The following is a 19,079-nucleotide window of genomic DNA, read 5'->3' as shown; positions in this document are numbered from 1 at the left end:
TATAATTTGATTTTGGTAATTAAATTTTTTTTTTTTTTTTTTTTTTTTTTTTTTTTTTATTTTCTACTTTTATTTTATTTTCGTTTTCTTTAGAAAATTGGAGATATACAAACTTTGCTCTACTGTCGCCCAAAAATCTTCATCGAAATATCAAAGAAAAAATAGTAATAATAAAAAGAAAAATTCATACCCACTTCCTCCTTCTTCTTCTTGTTCTTCTTCTTATCTAGCGTTATATCATTACAAATTACACTACTACTGATAGAGTGCACCTCCATTACAGATACACAGTGTTAGACATCATCCATACAATACCCATATATATATATATATATGCTCTAGTTTAAATTCAACGACTAAATCATATACATACGTACATATTCAACACACCACACATAAAGTACGCAGCAGCTATCCCACAACCATGTTTGAAAACTTGAAAGCATTTATTAGACACGGCAAGCAGGCTAATGACATGAAGAGAAAGCCTGGCGCTTCCTCGCCTTACACCTCTTCGGAAAACCCTTTTGGATCAGGGTACGAAATAATCGATGGAACTGGTATCAGCGGGATCAGCAATACTAGCAATGGAAGTAACGATAGTCCATCAGATATACAATACCAACAATACCAGCAACAATTTGAACAACAAAATCAACAGCATCATCAACATGCAGTGCCCAATGCGAATGGCTTAGACGGCGCTAATGCTTATGCCACTCCTACTTATAGTGCGGACGGTAACCAGTCTGATGTTACTTTGAACGACCCTGCTGATCATCACAGACAGCAGCAACAGCACCCGAAAAATACCCACGACCATCAAGATTATGACAAAGTAGCTACTCAGTTGGTTGAGGAGGAAAATTTACAAAAATCCAAATTCAAGACATACAAAAACTTGGACAATTACGAAGTATTGGAGCAAATGGGAGAAGGTGCCTTTTCCATCGTCAATAAGGCCATTCACAAACCAACTGGGAAAGAAGTTGCCATCAAGATTTTACGCAAGTTCCAAATGGACCAACAACAGAAACAAGCAGTGTTGAAAGAAGTCACAATCATGCGTCAATTACAACATCCCAACATTGTTTCATTTATCGAGTTTATTGATTCCCCGGACTATTACTACATTGTCCAGGAGTTGGCATCTGGCGGTGAAATCTTCACCATGATTGTCAAATACACTTATTTATCTGAAGATTTATCGCGTTGGATCATTACCCAAGTAGCACACGCCATCCGCTACTTGCATGAAGAAGTTGGAATAGTGCATCGTGACATCAAGCCGGAAAACTTGTTGTTTGAGCCTATTGACGTTGTACCCAGTGTCAACCCCATTGCCAAGTTGCGCAAGAGTGACAACCCCAGCACAAAGAAGGATGAAGGTGAGTTTACACCAGGGTTGGGTGGTGGAGGCATTGGAGTTGTCAAGTTGGCTGATTTTGGATTATCCAAACAGATTTGGGAACATAATACCAAGACGCCGTGTGGTACTGTTGGATACACGGCGCCGGAAATTGTTAGGGATGAACGGTACTCTAAGGAAGTTGACATGTGGGCCATGGGATGTGTCTTGTACACCTTACTTTGTGGGTTCCCGCCCTTTTATGATGAACGCATTGAAACCTTGACTGAAAAAGTGGCCAAGGGGCAATTTACATTTTTGGAACCTTGGTGGGATGAAATAAGCGATGGGGCTAAAAACTGTGTGTCGAATTTGTTGACGGTTGATCCGAGGAAAAGGTATACTATAGATGAATTGTTGCAAGATCCTTGGATGAAGCAACAAACTGGTGCAGGAGATGCATCTTCACAAGCAATCCCAGTTGAAGCTCCTTCTTCCGCCAGGATCAAGAAATCGCATCCTATTCAATCGCATAACACCTCCAGCACCGCCAATACTGGAAAATACTCCAAAAAGTCCCGCTTGCAACAATCATTCAACCAAGATCTTTACTCACCAGCAGCGGTTGCTTTACGTGATGCATTTGATATCTCCACCGCAGTACATCGTATGGGTGAAGAAGCTGCATTGTCGAATAAACAAGGCGGCATGGGATTTGGCGACGTTGAAGATTTGATTGAGGAGGAGGAAGAGGAAAATGAGGAGGATGTGACTAGAAGCGGAAGAGTCTTGCGCCATCATTACAATAGCAACAACAATGGAGCTACTACTGCCGGTGATGCTTCTTCAAGGATACCTCGCTCGAGCCATCGTCGTCATCAACAACAGCAAAGTGCAGTCAAGCCTAAAGGAGGGTTCGATTTGAACTTGGGAGGCGCCTCAATCATTGAGAGAAGAAAGAATAAACAGATCCCTATCCAAAGTAGCTAGTCCAAATGCACCGCGATGACTAGAGTTTTGGTTTTGGAAAAAATTATAGAAATTGGTTGGTGGTTCTTATTATGTTTTATTTTAACTTTGATTACATTTGTTTCTTCATTCGAATCAGTGTTGGATTGGATATTACCTGTGTTCTTTGTTCTTTTTCTTTTTTTTTTTGATTCTTCATGTTTTTTCTTTCATATATATATATATGTATATATTTGTTTTTGCTTGGACCCTTTCTACATACATATACCTTCACTTTGTACAAAGCATATAGTTCTGTTATTTGGTAAACTTATGATGTTGAATGCTGTAACTAATCTACCATTTGGTGATATTAGTGTACCAGACGCCGTAGTTTGAGCGAGCAAAAGTAAGATCATGAATTCACTTCGAACACGCCCTCTTTCGATCCACATCTTTTGGAATCCATATAGGGGGCCCGGCAAATGCGCATTAGTGCCACTCGTTACAGATGTGTGGTGGCTCCTATTACGTCCTAGGCACCTAATATGCGTGCAAATGCCACAGTTTGGTTTTTGTGTCTCCTGTATCTCCTGTCTCTGCATACATATGTGTAAGCCTTAGTAATCAATGGCAAATGTATATAAAAGTCACCCTTCTTCTGTTTCCATCCAATTGACTCTCCACAAGCCAACCACCGCCACCCCACGTTCAAACAAAAAGAAATGTCACATACACTTCCCAAGACCCAAAAAGTCATATTGATCAACGATATTGGTGACTTCGATAAAATCCAATACGTCACCGACTTCCCCACCCCCACGATTGCATCCGACAAGGACATAATTGTCAAGAATGCCTACTCCGGTATCAATTTTATCGAAGCATACTTCAGAAAGGGCGTGTATCCACTCCCAGCGAAGCCGTATGTGTTTGGAAGAGAAGCCAGCGGAGAAGTTGTCGCCGTGGGCTCGAGCGTATCCAATTTGAAAGTGGGCGACAAGATTGCCTACTTGTCGCCAAGTACATTTGCCCAATACACCAAGATTACAGATGCACACATCCAGTATGTCAAGTTACCCTCACTGGTCTCCGACAAGGATTTGGAGGTTTACGGATCACTCTTGTTGCAAGGGTTGACTGCATTGACGTTTATTAATGAGGCGTACAAGGTTGAAAAGGGCGATTTTGTCCTCGTTTGGGCCGCTGCTGGGGGTGTAGGTAAGATTTTGGTGCAATTGATTTCGCAATTGGGCGCACATGTGATTGCTGTTGCGTCAACTAAAGAGAAGTTGGAGTTGGCTAAATCATTTGGAGCTGAGTACTTGATTGATGCAAATAGTGACGATATTGATAACCAAGTTGACAAAATTACCAATGGGAAAGGTGTTGCCGCGTCTTTTGATTCTGTGGGTAAGGACACGTTCTACACGAGTTTGAACTCGTTGGCTAGAAAGGGGACTTTTGTCAGTTATGGAAACTCTTCTGGTCCAGTTACACCATTCCCCTTGGCGTTGTTGTCTCCCAAGAACGTCAAGCTCTTGAGACCGCTGTTGAATGCGTATATCTACACACCGGAGGAATGGCAACATTACTCGAAATGGTTGGTGGATTTGTATCAACTGGGTAAGTTGAAGTTCGATATCTACAAAGTTTACGATTTGAAGGATTATAAGCAAGCAGCACAAGACTTGGAAGGTAGGAAAACTCATGGCAAATTGACATTGAAGATTCCTCAAGAGTGACTTGCTAGATTCTAAGAGGTTACACGATATGCCCTAAGTGAATCCTTTATATATATATATATATATACGTTTAATTAAGCTATATCAATGTATGAATGGCTACAACTTTGGTCGACTTTGTTCATACTTGAGTAGATCTTGAGGTGTGACTACTCCGTATACAAAATTACCCAGATCATTGGTGACGATGGCAAAGTAGTTTCCTCTGTTGAAAAAGGAAGCCAAATCCTCCAAAGGACTGTAAGGAGTTAAAACACTGTATCTTTTACCCCTGGGTTTCAAAATCTTGGTCTTTGGAGTAGTTTTGGTTACTTGACTCTTACTTCCAGTATCATCTTTCTTGTGTAAGATCTCTTGCTCATACTTGCGTTTGGCCGATGGGTTAAACCACAACATGTAATTGAATACAATAGGCTGCACATTCTGATCTCTATTCTCCTGTTTTTGCTGTTTTTGCTGTTGTGGCTGTTGTGGTGACCCCGTTTTGAACTGCTCTAGATTGACAACACCCAACAATCGCTTGTTCAACTCGTGTATTACTGGCAAATACGTGAACTCATACTCGTATCCAATTTCTATAGCTTCGTAGATGGATGAAGTGGGGTTGGTGGATATTGCTTGTGGGATGTTCAAGTCTTCGATTGTAGCACCACGGTAGTCCCGAGTGGTGAATAGATTGGTGTTTGCAGGCGTTGTCGGGGGCGTGTTTGACATATCGTAGCTGGGAGTAAAGTTAGTCAAGCAGTGGCTTAATGGGAAATATTGTGAATGGAAATTTTTTCAAATTTTCCCCCGTTTGACATCTCTCGGCTCTTCTTATTCCCTACACCAATGGACTCTTTCCAAATAAATATTAGTTTAGTTTCTATATACACTATGCAGCTTCTGCAGTACGATACTCACTTGAGCCACTACCATCACCACCTCCTCGCCGTGACTCTGAAACTTCTCTCACTTCACCTTCCTCCCTAACCACTCTTGTCCAAACTTCTTCATCGTTGCCGTTATCTAAAATTCCAATTCTCATGGTCGCCAATAGATTAATTGCTGCCGTCAGATGACTATAGACTCCGCCATAAAAAGCCCTAGTAGCATCTTTGCCATGTGATGCTTTCAACAACTGAACTCCACCGGGGTGCTGGTCCATAAATGGGGTTATATCATGGATGATGTTCTGAATGACAATGTATATACGATCTTTGTTCGACGATGACTCAATTGTTCTTTTGAAATCTTGCGGCGTGATTAAAGGTAATTTAGATATTGGTGTGCCCCAGTTCAACTGACTTCTCATTCTATTGAGCACCTCTTGTTGTTGCTGAAGACGTAAATGTTCAACCAAATTATCTGGTGTTTTACACAACTCGCAGACTACTCCCAACTTCTCCAATGTCCAAATGAACCATTTGGTTGGATCATATGTGAAAACCCCGTTGTTGCTGCGATAATCGTGTGGGAACTCGTGGTGGTAATTGTGATGTGATTGGCCGTAAGTGAGTAGCGCCATCAATGGGTTTTGACAGTCTTGTGACGAATTTTTGTCACTAAATGGTTGTGATGGGATAGTCACTTGTATCGGTTTGAAATGACACAATGACTCTGTGGAAAGAAGCGATTGTTGACATAAAAACATTCTTAAAATTCCGGGATATAACAACCCATGCATTGCAGTGTCATTGCAGAATAGTTTGGTGATTACAATGGGAATAGCGACGGTGGTAACTGTAAACCAAAACAAATAAGTCCTTTCTTGCCAGTTCAAAAGGTCTCTCATATTTTCATCATACGTATCCTTAAACTCAACCTCGCCTTCATCTTCTGACCCACCAGCATCATCAAACTCATCTCGAAGCCCAAAAGCTTCTCTCTGCTCTTTGTCGAGTTCAAATTCCTGTGCCAGTCTAGCTTCGTCAATCTTTTGTGGAAACTCCTGTTCGATAAACTCATTGAAAAACTGAACCGCTCGTGGTTTCCTCAACAACCACCCGTAATGACTAAACAACAACCCTCTTTTAATCAGATACGGGTCTTTTTCCGTACTGTTTGTAAAGTGATGATGTGCGCGATGTAGCGACGCCCACCACCTAACTGATCCCAATCCGCAACTACTTCCAAAAACTGCAAAATAATACTTTAAAAACTGAAACCTAATCTTGTACGTGTTGTGTGCAAAATATTTATGGTAGCCAGCAGTGAATGCCAAAACTGTGATATTGTAATACACAATGGTGAAATATAAAGTTGCCTGGTTCTCCGGTAGTATACTTTCTTTAAAATAGAACATGTAGCATAGCATCAATAGGGGTAAGACAACAGTGGTGATGGTATGGGTGTAATTTATTCTCATTAGCAAATCCCTCCTACGTTTCCGCATGTTCTTAATTCTGGTATTTTTCAACTTTGTTGCTTGATTGAGCAAGTTTTGCGGTGTTGAAGATGTGGAATTGGCGGTTGAAGAAACCACTTTTCTTCGTTGTATCTTGATACTTTGACCATTGCGTGATTTCTGATCCATTTGCGGAGGGGGTGACGTGCTCAACTTGGAGTAGATATATCGCGATATTGGAGCCAAATTTGGTGGAAATGGTTTGTGAATTGTACTATGAATATCTTTGGCCTCTTGGGAAGTTGGCTAGCTATTCAATCAATCACTTCCCTGTGTTGCCCTAATAGGCTGTATCTAATGTAAAGCTGATCAAACTGATACAGAGTTGTATAGTCCTCTGACAGCGTGTAACTTTTACCAAAAAAAATAGAAATAAAACTTAAAAAAGAAAATAAAAAAAAAAAAAAATTTCCAGTCCAAACCCACAACAGACACACAGCTAGTTGGTGTCTACCTTTACCCGTCATCAACAAGTTTCACTCATCAGTATGTCTCACATACCATTACCCAATCAACACGTCCCTCCACAACAAGCAGCACAACCGCCACCTCCGCCTGTCAACCAGCCTCGCTCAACCGCTAGCTCCATACCTGCCATATCGTACACCCCAACGGATATAACCATTCCTCCGTCACTATACGACAAAATCCCCAACCTCAAGGACTACAAAGCATTGAAAGAAGCTGAAAGGAGAGTGGACTTACTCATTGCAAGAAAAGCGCTTGATTTCCAAGCAATACAGCAAAAGTCAATCCATCCGTTTGAATATAAACCAAGCACTGGTATATTGAGAGTATTCATATACAACACATGTGAACACCAGCCTTGGCAAAAACAGCTATTACAACAGCAGGGGAAGGAAGTACCTGAAAATACTACCCCAACTTGGACTTTGCGTGTTGAAGGAAAATTTATCAATGATGATAAATCTGCACAGGAGGAGACCAGCAATTTGAAATTTAGTGCATTTTTATCAGGTATATCTGTGGATGTTTTAGAAAACGAACATTACCCCAGCCTTCAAGAACAAAACAACAATATTATAGAATGGAGAGACGATGCATCAAATAACGTTGGTAGAGATCCTGCTGCAACTGTTGGCTTTGATGGGATGGATATCAAGAGAGAGGGCAAGTACAACCTCACGGTAAAGATAGCATTGATGGTGAAGAGTTTCACTTCCAAATTGAATGTAAGTGAAGCCATGGCTGAGTTTATGGGCAAACTTGAATGCACCCAGCAGGAGGTGATGTACACAATTTGGCAATATGTGTTGAACAAGAAACTTTTTGTTAAAACTGCCAAATACAACCATGTTTCAGCTATTGAAGGGTTGGGGGACATAAACCCCGGTGCTGATAAGGACCGTAGTGCCTATGACGATCTCACTTTGGCTGAAGCGGACGAAGTTTTGCGAGAGTTGTTGAAGGTGAATGAATTCAAATTCTCCGACTTGTACGGATTGATACAACAACACTTTAATCCAAGAGAGCCAATAATTGTCGATTATGAAGTAGACACAAGAAGGTCTACAACTTTGGGCGATGTGGTTTTGGATATTCCTACTGAGTTGCCTGTCAATATAGCCAGAGCGCAACGTGAATTGTTGGAATTGAACAAGTCTGCTCTTGAAAACTTGTCTCATCATGATTCAATGATTGAAAAATTGAACCAAAAAATCTCATTGGCTATCATTGAATTGAGAAATGCCAACTCAAGACAAACATTTTATAGTGAGTTGAGTAAAGATCCGGTCAAGTTTATTGAACATTGGTTGACTAGTCAGGCAGAAACCCTTAAAGCATTGAAAAGCGATGAAGGATATGATGAGGAAATCGTTAGAAGGGCTAAGTACTTTGAAGACAACGAAGGCTTGATCAAGGAAAAAATTGATCTTTTGTTTGGATCAAGTAGGTATTAGGGAATATTGTGTAATTAGAAGCTGTATTATTATCGTTCTTTTTTCTTAACTCAATCGATATATTCTTCATCTCCCTCTGATTCGATAGCTTCGGGAACATCATCGTCTATATAATTGTCGTCATCATACCCATCGTCCACAATAACATCGTCTCCTACCGCACCAAAAGCATCATCATACCTTGCAGCTGCACGAGAATCACTATAATCAATAGTTCTTTTCCTCTTTTGTCTTGATGTCGTTTGCAATTGTTCCTGTGCTTCGATTAATGGCAACAATCTAGACAAGTATGCATGAAACCTGCTTGTTGATTGGTGCAAATCAGAACCAACGCTGTATTTTGTACGGTTGTAGAGTTTCTTGCTCAAGTAAGCAACAAACTCTTTCAATTCAGTAGCATTTGATGCAACTTCGTACCAATGCTCAGAATCGTCAAAGTTTCTATCTGCTGTAGTATCAACTTCATTTCCATTTTCGTCGAATTCTACTCCATCAGCTTTGGCTGCACCTTTGGAAATTGAGTGCGTATCTTGAACATAAAGTTTGAAATCAGAAGGTGGTAACGACCCCAAGCCAACATCCTGGCCCCTGAAAACAGTACTCATTTTATTTACCGAGGTTAGACCACCATTGTTACCATCAGCCATTCTACACAAGTAGAATCTTCCCCCATAAAACCCTAAATCTCCGACAAGATGATCAACTAATCGAATGTTCATGGAATGAGCTGTTGGATCAGAAGTAGGATCAACATACTTCAAATCCTCCTCAGTTGACTTCATTTTCGCCAATCGTGCATCAGCTTTCGCTTTTGCCTGTTTACAATCATCGAATCCATACAAAAGTGCTCTAGATGCGTAGTATGTGTCCTTTTCACCTGGCAATTCTTGGTTTTGAACATTTTGAGCAATGTAGCTCTTGATTGAATCCGAGGTTGACAACGACCACTGAGCTAATGTTTTCAACACAAGTAGCCTATCCAAAGGATTACTCAAGCCACGTAGCCCTTTGGATTCAAAATCGTTGGTGTAAAAAGGGTTGAACGTGATTACATAATCTGGTTCGTTGGGGAACTTTGTAATTAATATTTCCGGGTGAGCTGGATCTACTGGTTCTCCAGCATCGTAAGCTTCCTTTTCACTGGGGCTGTAAACTCTCCACTCCTTGGGTAACCCCAATCTTGCACTTTGTGGCTTGAGCTCCAGGATTGCGCCACTTGCTGATGCAACGTCCTTCTTGCGGTTCAAGACCAAAGTGAGCAATCTCTTGAACAAGTCTTCCATCTCTGGCGATACGCTTGAGATGTCGTAATCATCATCTTTCTCAACAAATTCACTTCGCAAGTTATATCTCGAGCTTTCATCCTGTTGTCGAAGAGGAGGTAGACACAATCCTTGCTCAAAACTCTTGGGACCTAGATTTTTGAAAGGTATTACTTCCCTAAACTTGGTCAAGAACAAAACCAAGTACATGATGTCATTAGCATAAGGTGCTTTCTGTATAGGGTACCCCAACGCCAATTGCGTGTTGCTGGCTAAACGGCTTTCGTCATTTCGAATCAAAAAGTCTTCCGCAGCGCTCACTGGAATCAAAGGCGAAGGCAAGGCCTTTGGGTTTCGCTTCTCGAGTGCTCTCCGCATTGGATTGAGCGAGTTCCTTAGTTTTTGTCTCTTCTGTTGAGGTGCAGGTGACTGCAGATCAGTTTTCTCTGGTGCTTTAATAAACAATTTAACTGGATTGTTTTCTTGCTTGTGGTCATTGTTCTCACCTTCGGTCGGTACATTTGTAGCCTCGCTGTTTGCAGGGTTGGGCTCCGCTACAGCGAAATTGAGAATCGACTGCTGTCTCTTCTTCACTGCATCCAGCGTAATCTTGCCACGAGTTTCTTTTCTCAAATTCTTGCCTCCTCGAGATCCCGGACCTTCAACTGGCTGCGAGTCGAATCTAAACTTTGACATTATTGATTGGTTATAATTCTGATCAGAAGATGTCTCGGGAGGTGATGGGGGCCTCGTAATGTGTTTCCGAGGACGTCCAAGTCTCAATGGTTTCCCATCGGGATCATACTGGACTAACAACATTTCAGGTTTCTGCAACTCCATTTTCAGTATGATATCCATATATTCCGCTGGTGGAATGGAACCTGTGCCCGCATCGCGAGATTGATCGTTTGGACGTAGATCATTCAACAATGTTAACGCAGCCTCTGCTGAGCCCGAGCTCATAATTTGCGAGGCATTATTTTCCTCCGCAAATGTTGGTAAATTGTTGTTGCTGTTTGGCGTATGTTGGACTTCACTCTGCTCTTCTAAAGACCCCACATCATCCTCATGAACAGGTTGACTCTTAGCAACCTCGGGGTCTATGTTTGAGTCCATTGACAGTAATGTAAACCTTTGCAAAGATTCTAAAAGTGTGGAGTAGAGTGAAAAAAGCTGCGCTTGGGTAAATAATTTTCACGACCTGAATGAAGATAAATTTGTTACCAGGTTGTTGTTGTTGTTGACATGGAACTCAAATGTCTTTTCTCACGTGAGATGCGGCTGGTAGTCGCAGTGAAACACACCCATGCAATTTTGTTACTAGTGCTGGAGAGAAAGCACTTACATATGTAATGGTCGCAAGAGCTATCCCTACCTATCATTTCGTCTTCTTAAGCAATAAGGGGTGAGGGGTTCAAGTTTCCCCTTAATGGAAAAACCTGCCGAATGCTACATTCTTAGCCTCTTCTGGAAGGAGTTGAGACGGAGACAGAGGCAAAGAAAGGAGGAAAAGAAAAAAAAATCAAAACGCGTCTTTCTTCTCAAGCTTCACCCTCTTGGATATTACAACTTAAATTCAATTCAGCAATACACTCAACAACAAAGCACCCTGCAATGTCTGATTTTGGAAATTACGGAAACTTTGGTGGCGATACTGGTGGCGGTGGATACTCTCAAGGTGGATTCAGTGGAGATGGAAACTCGCAACAAAACAAGGTACAAACACGTAATAGTATTGCACCAGTAACAATCAAACAAATTCTTGAAGCAGAGCAACCAGTGCCTGATGGCGAGTTCAAGGTCCACAATGTGAGTATCAGCTTGGTGGGATTTATTGGTGTTGTTAGAAAAGTGCATGCTAGCGGTCTGTCTTTGGCCATCACTGTAGAGGATGGAACTGGCTCAATTGATGTACGTAAATGGGTTGATGAAAACAATAGTTCAATTGAACAAGAGAGAGAAAAGCATCAGGGGTTTTTGAACAAATACGTGTTTGTTGGAGGTGCTTTAAAACTTTATAACGGAAACAAAAGTGTACTGAATGCCTCCATCAACCTTGTTGAAGATAGTAATCAGATTATTTACCACCATTTGAACGCTATATATAACCACTTGAAGAGCCAGGGTATAACCAAAGCAGGTGGTTCAGCAATCGGGGAAGCTAACGGTAACAATTTATTTGTCGACAGTGAGGGTTCCGCTACAGATAGGGTTTTGAATTTTATCAAACAAGAGTGTCTCACGATGAACGACGGTGTGCCGGTTACATATATTGCTCAAAAGTTATCCATGCCCCAAAAGGAGTGTGAGAAGCACTGTTCCGATTTAGTGGAGAGCGGAAAGATTTACGTGGGTTTCAACGAGGATGGTTATATTGCCGTTTAGCAATTTTCGTATATCATAATTTTCAATACAATAACTATAAACCTAAGTTTTGCTTAGTTTGTTTGGCACTGAAAAATGAATGCCACAAGTCATTGTTGGGTACATTCTCTCCTTGTGCGTGCTTCTCTAAAAGTTGGTCGGCACCAACACTGCTCATCATGGTCAATGAATCTGCCTCGCTCAATTTGGCTTCGGTTGGTTCGGATTCCGATTCATCAATGGCACTATTTTCAATCAACCTGATCCTTTTATTTGTTGACGTGATTATGATACTCTCTTCCACAGTGTTTTCAACTGCAAACATCCACACTGTGGTTGGCTTTGTTTGACCAATTCTGTGGATACGAGATATTGCTTGCAACTCCAACGAAGTGTTGACTAAGGGTTCGCACAAGAATATATGTGTAGCATTCACCAACGTCAACCCACTCGCTTGGGATTGTGCGTTTAACAAAAAACAAGTTACTCTATTTTCGGGTTTTTTGAAGTACTCCACTGCAACTTCCTTTCTCGGCTTCTTTGATGACGAGTTCTTTTGATTAGGCAAAAACACGTTCTCAGTTCCAACATAGGTGATCCCCATAGCTTGTAAGGCACTGCCCACGATGTACAACATATCTTGCCATTGACTGAATATAACAATCTGCACCCCCGGATCGCATTTCTTCAAATAGCAAGCCTGTTTGACAATCAAGTCTACCTTAGTACTGTAAGAAGATCCCAATTTGATCTCTTGCACCTCTTGAATTAAATCTTGGTTCAAAGGCTTGTAAATTGAGTTGATTATAGTTCCATTCTTCGGTCTCAACTCGGGGTTGGTAACCTCTTTGGCCTTGAGCTCTGGGGCATATCTAGTGAAATTGTAAACGGAATGTATATCGATCCTGGCCTTGCACATTGGGCAATGTCGCGAGCTCTTCATCCACTGCTCAAGACACTCCTTGCAGTATTTGTGTCCACATTGAGTTAGGGATCCAATACTAATGTTGGATCGACAAATGATGCAGGTCATAACATCCTCTTCTGCATTGGTAATTGTTTGTTGTGACTCCTTCACCAATTCAGTTAAATACCTAAATCGACCAATGGCATTATCCATGGAACGTCTTAACTCAGCAAATGTAGATAGCACTCCCCTCAACATGGAATTAACACGATAAGAATCAAGTTCATCCCTTTTCAAGTACGGATATTCTCTCAGACTCACAGTGTCGGATATTTGCTGAAGCTGCTTGTAATACTCGACCCTCGCGTTGAAAATTGCATTACAATTGAGGTTCAACTCCCTCGTTATCATTGTTTGTGCCAACTTTTGATTTTCGTACAACGTTCGAAGCTTTTGACCCAACACGCCAAATAGTTCAATGTCTAGTCCAACTGCCTTTGACGAAAACTCCTCCAACTCATTCTCTATGGTGGTTAGTTCCGACACCAATTTCGAAAAATCCACTCTATCCTCTTCGTCGGACTCCTTGGGTTTCAACGGATCGTATCTCTCCTCGAGCAGTCCAGATATCATCCCTTTCCGCTTAGTTAAAAGGGCATCCAAAATCGACAAAAGATCCTCGATGCTAGCCTGTGCTTCTAAATGTTTTTCATAATCATTGTCTATGGTATCTTCCTTTTCATCGCTCTCCTCTTGTCTCTCTTTACTAACAACTTCAGTGTCTTTTTTATCAACGGGTTCTAGTAATAGCTCGACCAATCTAGGAAACTTGCCATTAAATTCTTTAGCATTGTTGTTGATCTTATTGAGGAATGTTGTGACTTTTTTCAAAAATGATTGCACTTTTGGAGTGATGGCAAAAGGGGTCAAGTCATCGATATCAATTACAGGAATCTTGTTGAAAAACTTTTTAGATGACTTGGGAAGCAAGCTTGAGGCATCATCCACAAAATCAGTCTCGATAGGAAACAAGTATCCCCGGTTAGATATCCGATTCTTGGAGATTTTGTTAAACTGCTTGACAACTCCTTTCAAAATCTTGACCCTTGCGTGCTCGGCCAATTCGTAGTATTTTGTTTCATTCTCTTGAGGAGTGCCCAACTCGATAAAAGTGTCTTGAGAATCGAATTCAGTAATTGGAATCGAAGTAGCCAATGAAGCTAGTTCGTTGGCTCTTTCTTGGTTACCAAATTGTTTAAGTAATTCCTCCAAGTTTTTCACATCAATCCCAGGTTTGTGTTTCTTGACAAGCTCCTGGAAAGATGGATCGTACAACTGGAAGTTGGCTGAAGCGTACAAGAAGTAGAACCGATGCAAAAGTAATAGCCAGCTTCTGAGTCTGGCTCTTGTAGAAGAAATAAGGGCCTCTTTATTGTCTGTTTGTTCACTTTCTATTTGGCCAATCTCATCATCATCATCATCATCAACTGCACTGCCCATATTACTTTTGTAATCTTGAATGTACTTGTCAAGAATCTTCTCTGTTCGATTGATAACATCCAAAGTCTCCATTATACCAACCTTCAAGTACTTTGCCGCTTCTTCCGGGTGGTAGACAAATTCCAACAAGTCGGTTAGATGTGACAATCCCTCGATTTTTCTCTTTTCAAAATCACTAATTTCTCCATACAGACGAACTAGCATATCACTTAATAAATTGTCCAAGGTTTTCAAAGAATCAATCAATGCCATTCCGCTTCTCAAATTGGAGCGCTTCATTCTTCTTGATCCCAACTGTAAGTTTCCAACCTGAGGCGAGCAGCAAATTTGCCTCAAACGAGAGAGCCAAGTTCGCATCAAACTAAGCACCGATGGTGAAGGGTTCCAATCATTTGCAATTGGATTACCAAATTCATCTAACCCGATGTGTGACAAACACTCCGAGAATTTCTCGTCATACAAATCCTGCTCTACTGCTGAAAATGGTATAGTTAATAAAATTCGATTTTGTGGGGGCAATTTTATGTCATCGTGTACCATAGCTTTAGTATGTCTGATCGCTATATTTGACCAGAATGATTTAAACTCGGTCTCATTCTTTTGTAGTAACTGCCATGACAACACACCAATATCATAATTGAAAGGATAAAACCTCAAAAATTTCAAGTACGAAAACAAGTCATTTATATCTTTCTTTATTGGGGTACCAGAAACGCCCCAAGCATGAAACTTGGGGATCAATGCAGCACTCTGAAAAGCTTTGGAAACTGTCAGGGACACCATTTGCACCTCATCTAGCAAGATTCTCCAAAACTGAATGAGCATTAGGGGGGACTCATAGTCGTTTTTCCGGTACCAGCTAGAAATTGTATTATGTCTCAATGCTAATTGTATTTCATCCTGTAATGCTTTTTCGTAGTCTGTTTCCGGTTGCAGCGAGTCCGTCTTTTTATTTGCAAGTTGAGGTTTTCTTAAACTTGTCAACTGGAACAAAGTCAGATAATCCTGAGACAATGTATCCTTGACATCTCCGTTAGTCGAAGTTTCTGACTCATCCTCCTCCTTCCAGTCCAGATAGGGGGCGTCTCGTTGCGCACCTCTAGTTTTGCGCAACTTACTAGAGTACTTAGCATAGTCTAACTCCTTTGCTATTATTTGGTAAGTGGTGATCACTACATCGAATTTTCGGAGGTATTCGGCAATAATAGCAGGTTTGTTGTCAAACATGGGGTAATTGGATACTCCCTTGTACTCCGTTAACGCTAGCGAAGGTGCCAAATTGTTGATTTCGTTTTTCCATTGCTGAAGTATAGTGGAAGGCGTTATGATTAGCGTTGTGCGACCCTTGATGATAGTTTTAGCGTCTCCAAACTGATTCAATGGTAGGCTGAGTGTTTTATCAACTTCATTGATGGGCCGCTGGTTGAGCAAAATCAATGATGTTGTTTCCACTGTCTTTCCGAGACCCATTTCTTCGCTTAGTAAACACCGTGCAGGAAGTGTCGTGGGGTACTGGTTTTTATCCACTTGGTGTAAATAGTCATATAGGTATGCGTTGATCTGTTCTGCTGTCGCTAGGTGACTTGTGTATTTATTGAAATAGACTTGCTTACCAGATATTTCTATTATTCTCCAACCATACCATATTTGGTTCACCACCTCCAATAGCCGATTTTCGTCAAGCAAGTCACTTTCTGAAAAGTAAACAATCTGATCACATCGATTTGTTTCGAAATTGTATCTGGCATTTTCTTTCCTCAACATCCAGTTTACGGTTTTCTTTTGAAAGCTTAACAATTTTGTTTCTAGCTCAGGGAGGTCAAATTCAGCATCAAACGCAGGTAATTCCTTCGTGTGTTCGCATATGCACTTGTAAAAAAGCTCTGGTGTCACGGTTGCTTTATTTTCAATCTGGTCAGGGTTGTGTCTAGTATCCAAAATGCCTATCAACGCGGCCAGTATCTTTCTCAGTATGGTATTGTGCAAACTCAATTTGTAATCTAGAAAATAAGTCAAGGTCAAACGAACTAGCCCATTCCCCAACTTCAAGCTCAACTTGGCTCCGCCTGAAAGTCCGTATTTGTTGTTTGATGGAGCTAATAATCGGATCTCCTCTCGTGGCATCTGTGACTCCAATATATCATCTATTTCAACCAAGGATCGCAACCTTTTATGAAAATGCTTCACATGTAGCCTATCGCTTTTATCAATCACAAGTTTTACTGAAACGTCAACAATCTCGATACTAGTGTCACCTTTGTATTCATCAACAAGCTCCAAGGATCGCTCTATGATTCTCAACTGTTCGAAATCATCTCGTGTACTAGTTTTTCTTTTCTTCTTTGCAGAACCTTCTTCCACCCCTGATTGGTCCTCTTGGGTTGCTTGTGGCTGTAGCTTCAGACACTCGAGAAGAGTGTCTTCGTGGATTGCTTGGATATACATTCAACCTTGCACGGTCAGCCTTATGGAAACTGTTCCCCAATCCGCTAAAAAAAATCCATATCCACTTTCTCGATAACCGCGAAATGACGACCCCTACTATCCGAAAGACGATAAGGAAGCACAATTATATATTCTTCTAACTACGTCACTTATGTTTACCTTTCTTATTTACCCTGCCATTACTTTTCAGTTTAAGCAAGTTGTTCTTCTTTGCATTTGCAGCTAGCTTTCTCTCAGCTTCGTCTCCATGGCGTACCCTTTTCCCATTTTCCCCAAGTTCACTTTTGAATGCATAATCCAAACTGATCTTTGAGTTCATTAGAATGGTATTGTTTAGTTTTTCGATGACCAAGTCGCTAGTCTCAAAGTCTCCAAATGTGACAAACCCGAATCCCATTGAAGTTCCTTCATGATCTCGTTTGATTTCAGGTTCTTTTATAACGGTGCCAAACTTCAGGAATGTATTCATCAAAAACTTTTCATCGATCAATGGATTCAAGTTGTTAACAAACACTCTAGCTCCGACATCAATGTATTTGTCACTCAACAACTCCAGTTTAGTGCTAACATATGTACCCACTTGCAGTCGCTGTTGCGTTTGTGGCTTCGAGTCCAACCTCTTCAACTTCAACAGCTTCCCATAGAGTCTTGCTCCTCGTAGGATGTCCTCGGTGTATTTTGCATCTAGTGGGTTCTTGAATTCAACAAAGCCATAACCTTGGTGTGTTTTGAGTACACGATCTTTAGGCATGTTGATATTTTTCACCGGGCCAAACTGAATAAACAACTCGTACATCAACAACTCCAGACATTGCGGGTCTAGATTTCCAAAGTACAAAGACGCATTGGTGTTCCTTTCGGAATCCGGTAGTTTTCGAAATATTGAGGACATTTGGGATTACTTTGGTGTTTTGGGAGGTGAAGATGATGAGATACAAAATTGTGCGCACTTTCCACAACTTTACGTTTTCATTGTATTTACGAGAGGCTATATATCATTGACAGCGGTATTTTCCCCCGGTATCTTGTCGGAACTTGTACCATTCACAACAGAAGGCTTTGCCGATGATTCTTCTGGTCCACTGTCAGAATCGCTGTCGGATTCACAGTTGTCGTCGTCGTCGTCGTCGGAACTTTCCTCACCCGAAGAGCTCTCCAGACTCGAATCTGGGCTCAGATCAGAGCTACCAGAATCCAGCGGTATTGATTCTGGCTCGTATGCTTGGGCTGCATCCACAACTCGGCTGGCCATTGTCTCTTTATTTGCAGATACATAAATGGTTGGGTACTCTATCACAATTTTGTCCTTCAATACACTACTGATGGACTGTTCATTATCGAGCTCAATTACAGAATTAGGGGGAGTATTTGTGACATTCCTTAAGTAAAATGTCAACAGGTCGACTTCGGTCAAGCCGTGGTTCTTCAATACGTTTAGCGGAACGGCTTTGTTAAGACTCAAGCTCTCGTTTAGCCGATAGCTCAAGAATTTGAATATTTCGGCACTTCCTGTCTGATCTAGGAGAATCCATTCTACCGTCCATGTAAATGCATTTGACTTTTTGTCATACCCCGTCTTGTTGGACAAGGCTCTCTGCATCCCTGGTGCCACCTGAATAATCATGGTGTTGTCTCTCTTGACAACAACGGTTGGATTCTGAGTGAAGATCTGGCTGACTCGAAGTCTTCTCTTGTCATTTTCTGCTTCGTTCAGTCTGAAACGCTTCCTGTCCGGTCTGCTTTCCTGTTTCGATCTCTTCAAAATATTCCTAGCTTTCTGTTTAATGTCTTCTTTTGATAAATGTATTGACCTGTCAACATTAAGAAGGTAGTTATAATCTCGGTTCAAATGTGTCGGGTTATCCGTCAACTCCAGTTTTTGTATAAACTTTGTTGTATCAACTTTGCCTGTGCATGAATCTCGGTCTTTATGAGTCTTGTAGCAGGTTAAAGAGCAAGTTTTTGTATTGCACGCCGGGCAGGTATATTTGGCTTGGTTTTGTTGGCATATCTTGCAATCACCTGTTGGAGTGTCCATCAAAAAGTGAGTATAAAGAAAGTGCGGTGTGCAATGAAAGAAGTAGAGAGGAGATGTGATGATATCTTACAGTTGCAAATGCAAAGCTTTTTTCTCACTGACGCTCTCTTCGTATTTTCCATCTCTCTCTCTTTCTCTCTCTCTCTCTCTGTCGCTTTGCCAAAACAAAAAATTTTCAACACGCAAATATCAATCAGTCGACTACCACAACTAT

The 19,079-nt window shown here is 41.2% G+C and overlaps 10 protein-coding genes across 10 annotated transcripts; 4 read left to right on the top strand and 6 right to left on the bottom strand. All coding sequences in view use genetic code 12, as the record gives it.

The window, feature by feature from the left end:
• Positions 1–424: 424 nt before the first annotated feature.
• RCK2 (serine/threonine protein kinase) lies at positions 425–2,338 on the top strand (the record flags this gene model as incomplete). Its single annotated transcript, XM_051751073.1, has 1 exon — positions 425–2,338. The coding sequence occupies one exon, from the start codon at positions 425–427 to the stop codon at positions 2,336–2,338; it is 1,914 nt and encodes a 637-aa protein (XP_051609647.1).
• A 683-nt stretch (positions 2,339–3,021) lies between these two features.
• Positions 3,022–4,041, top strand: KGF57_001825 (NADPH:quinone reductase; the record flags this gene model as incomplete). The annotated part of the gene is made up of 1 exon (XM_051751072.1): positions 3,022–4,041. One exon carries the CDS (start codon positions 3,022–3,024, stop codon positions 4,039–4,041), a length of 1,020 nt encoding a protein of 339 aa, XP_051609646.1.
• A 99-nt stretch (positions 4,042–4,140) lies between these two features.
• KGF57_001824 (uncharacterized protein) lies at positions 4,141–4,755 on the bottom strand (the record flags this gene model as incomplete). The annotated part of the gene is made up of 1 exon (XM_051751071.1): positions 4,141–4,755. The coding sequence occupies one exon, from the start codon at positions 4,753–4,755 to the stop codon at positions 4,141–4,143; it is 615 nt and encodes a 204-aa protein (XP_051609645.1).
• A 160-nt stretch (positions 4,756–4,915) lies between these two features.
• On the bottom strand, positions 4,916–6,556 carry OLE2 (Ole2p; the record flags this gene model as incomplete). The annotated part of the gene is made up of 1 exon (XM_051751070.1): positions 4,916–6,556. One exon carries the CDS (start codon positions 6,554–6,556, stop codon positions 4,916–4,918), a length of 1,641 nt encoding a protein of 546 aa, XP_051609644.1.
• A 359-nt stretch (positions 6,557–6,915) lies between these two features.
• Positions 6,916–8,349, top strand: KGF57_001822 (uncharacterized protein; the record flags this gene model as incomplete). Its single annotated transcript, XM_051751069.1, has 1 exon — positions 6,916–8,349. One exon carries the CDS (start codon positions 6,916–6,918, stop codon positions 8,347–8,349), a length of 1,434 nt encoding a protein of 477 aa, XP_051609643.1.
• Positions 8,350–8,399: 50 nt separating this feature from the next.
• On the bottom strand, positions 8,400–10,727 carry KGF57_001821 (uncharacterized protein; the record flags this gene model as incomplete). The annotated part of the gene is made up of 1 exon (XM_051751068.1): positions 8,400–10,727. One exon carries the CDS (start codon positions 10,725–10,727, stop codon positions 8,400–8,402), a length of 2,328 nt encoding a protein of 775 aa, XP_051609642.1.
• A 498-nt stretch (positions 10,728–11,225) lies between these two features.
• Positions 11,226–11,996, top strand: RFA2 (Rfa2p; the record flags this gene model as incomplete). Its single annotated transcript, XM_051751067.1, has 1 exon — positions 11,226–11,996. The coding sequence occupies one exon, from the start codon at positions 11,226–11,228 to the stop codon at positions 11,994–11,996; it is 771 nt and encodes a 256-aa protein (XP_051609641.1).
• A 34-nt stretch (positions 11,997–12,030) lies between these two features.
• Positions 12,031–16,827, bottom strand: KGF57_001819 (DEAD/DEAH box helicase; the record flags this gene model as incomplete). Its single annotated transcript, XM_051751065.1, has 1 exon — positions 12,031–16,827. One exon carries the CDS (start codon positions 16,825–16,827, stop codon positions 12,031–12,033), a length of 4,797 nt encoding a protein of 1,598 aa, XP_051609640.1.
• A 145-nt stretch (positions 16,828–16,972) lies between these two features.
• KGF57_001818 (U2 snRNP complex subunit) lies at positions 16,973–17,719 on the bottom strand (the record flags this gene model as incomplete). Its single annotated transcript, XM_051751064.1, has 1 exon — positions 16,973–17,719. The coding sequence occupies one exon, from the start codon at positions 17,717–17,719 to the stop codon at positions 16,973–16,975; it is 747 nt and encodes a 248-aa protein (XP_051609639.1).
• Positions 17,720–17,815: 96 nt separating this feature from the next.
• KGF57_001817 (uncharacterized protein) lies at positions 17,816–18,865 on the bottom strand (the record flags this gene model as incomplete). Its single annotated transcript, XM_051751063.1, has 1 exon — positions 17,816–18,865. One exon carries the CDS (start codon positions 18,863–18,865, stop codon positions 17,816–17,818), a length of 1,050 nt encoding a protein of 349 aa, XP_051609638.1.
• Positions 18,866–19,079: the final 214 nt, after the last annotated feature.

This window comes from Candida theae, assembly GCF_024610275.1.
Source record: "Candida theae strain CBS 12239 chromosome Unknown scaffold33, whole genome shotgun sequence".
In the NCBI taxonomy this organism is placed as follows: domain Eukaryota; kingdom Fungi; phylum Ascomycota; class Pichiomycetes; order Serinales; family Debaryomycetaceae; genus Lodderomyces; species Lodderomyces theae.
Note: the sequence above shows the minus strand (reverse complement) of the source record. Positions and strands in the feature narration are given on the sequence as shown.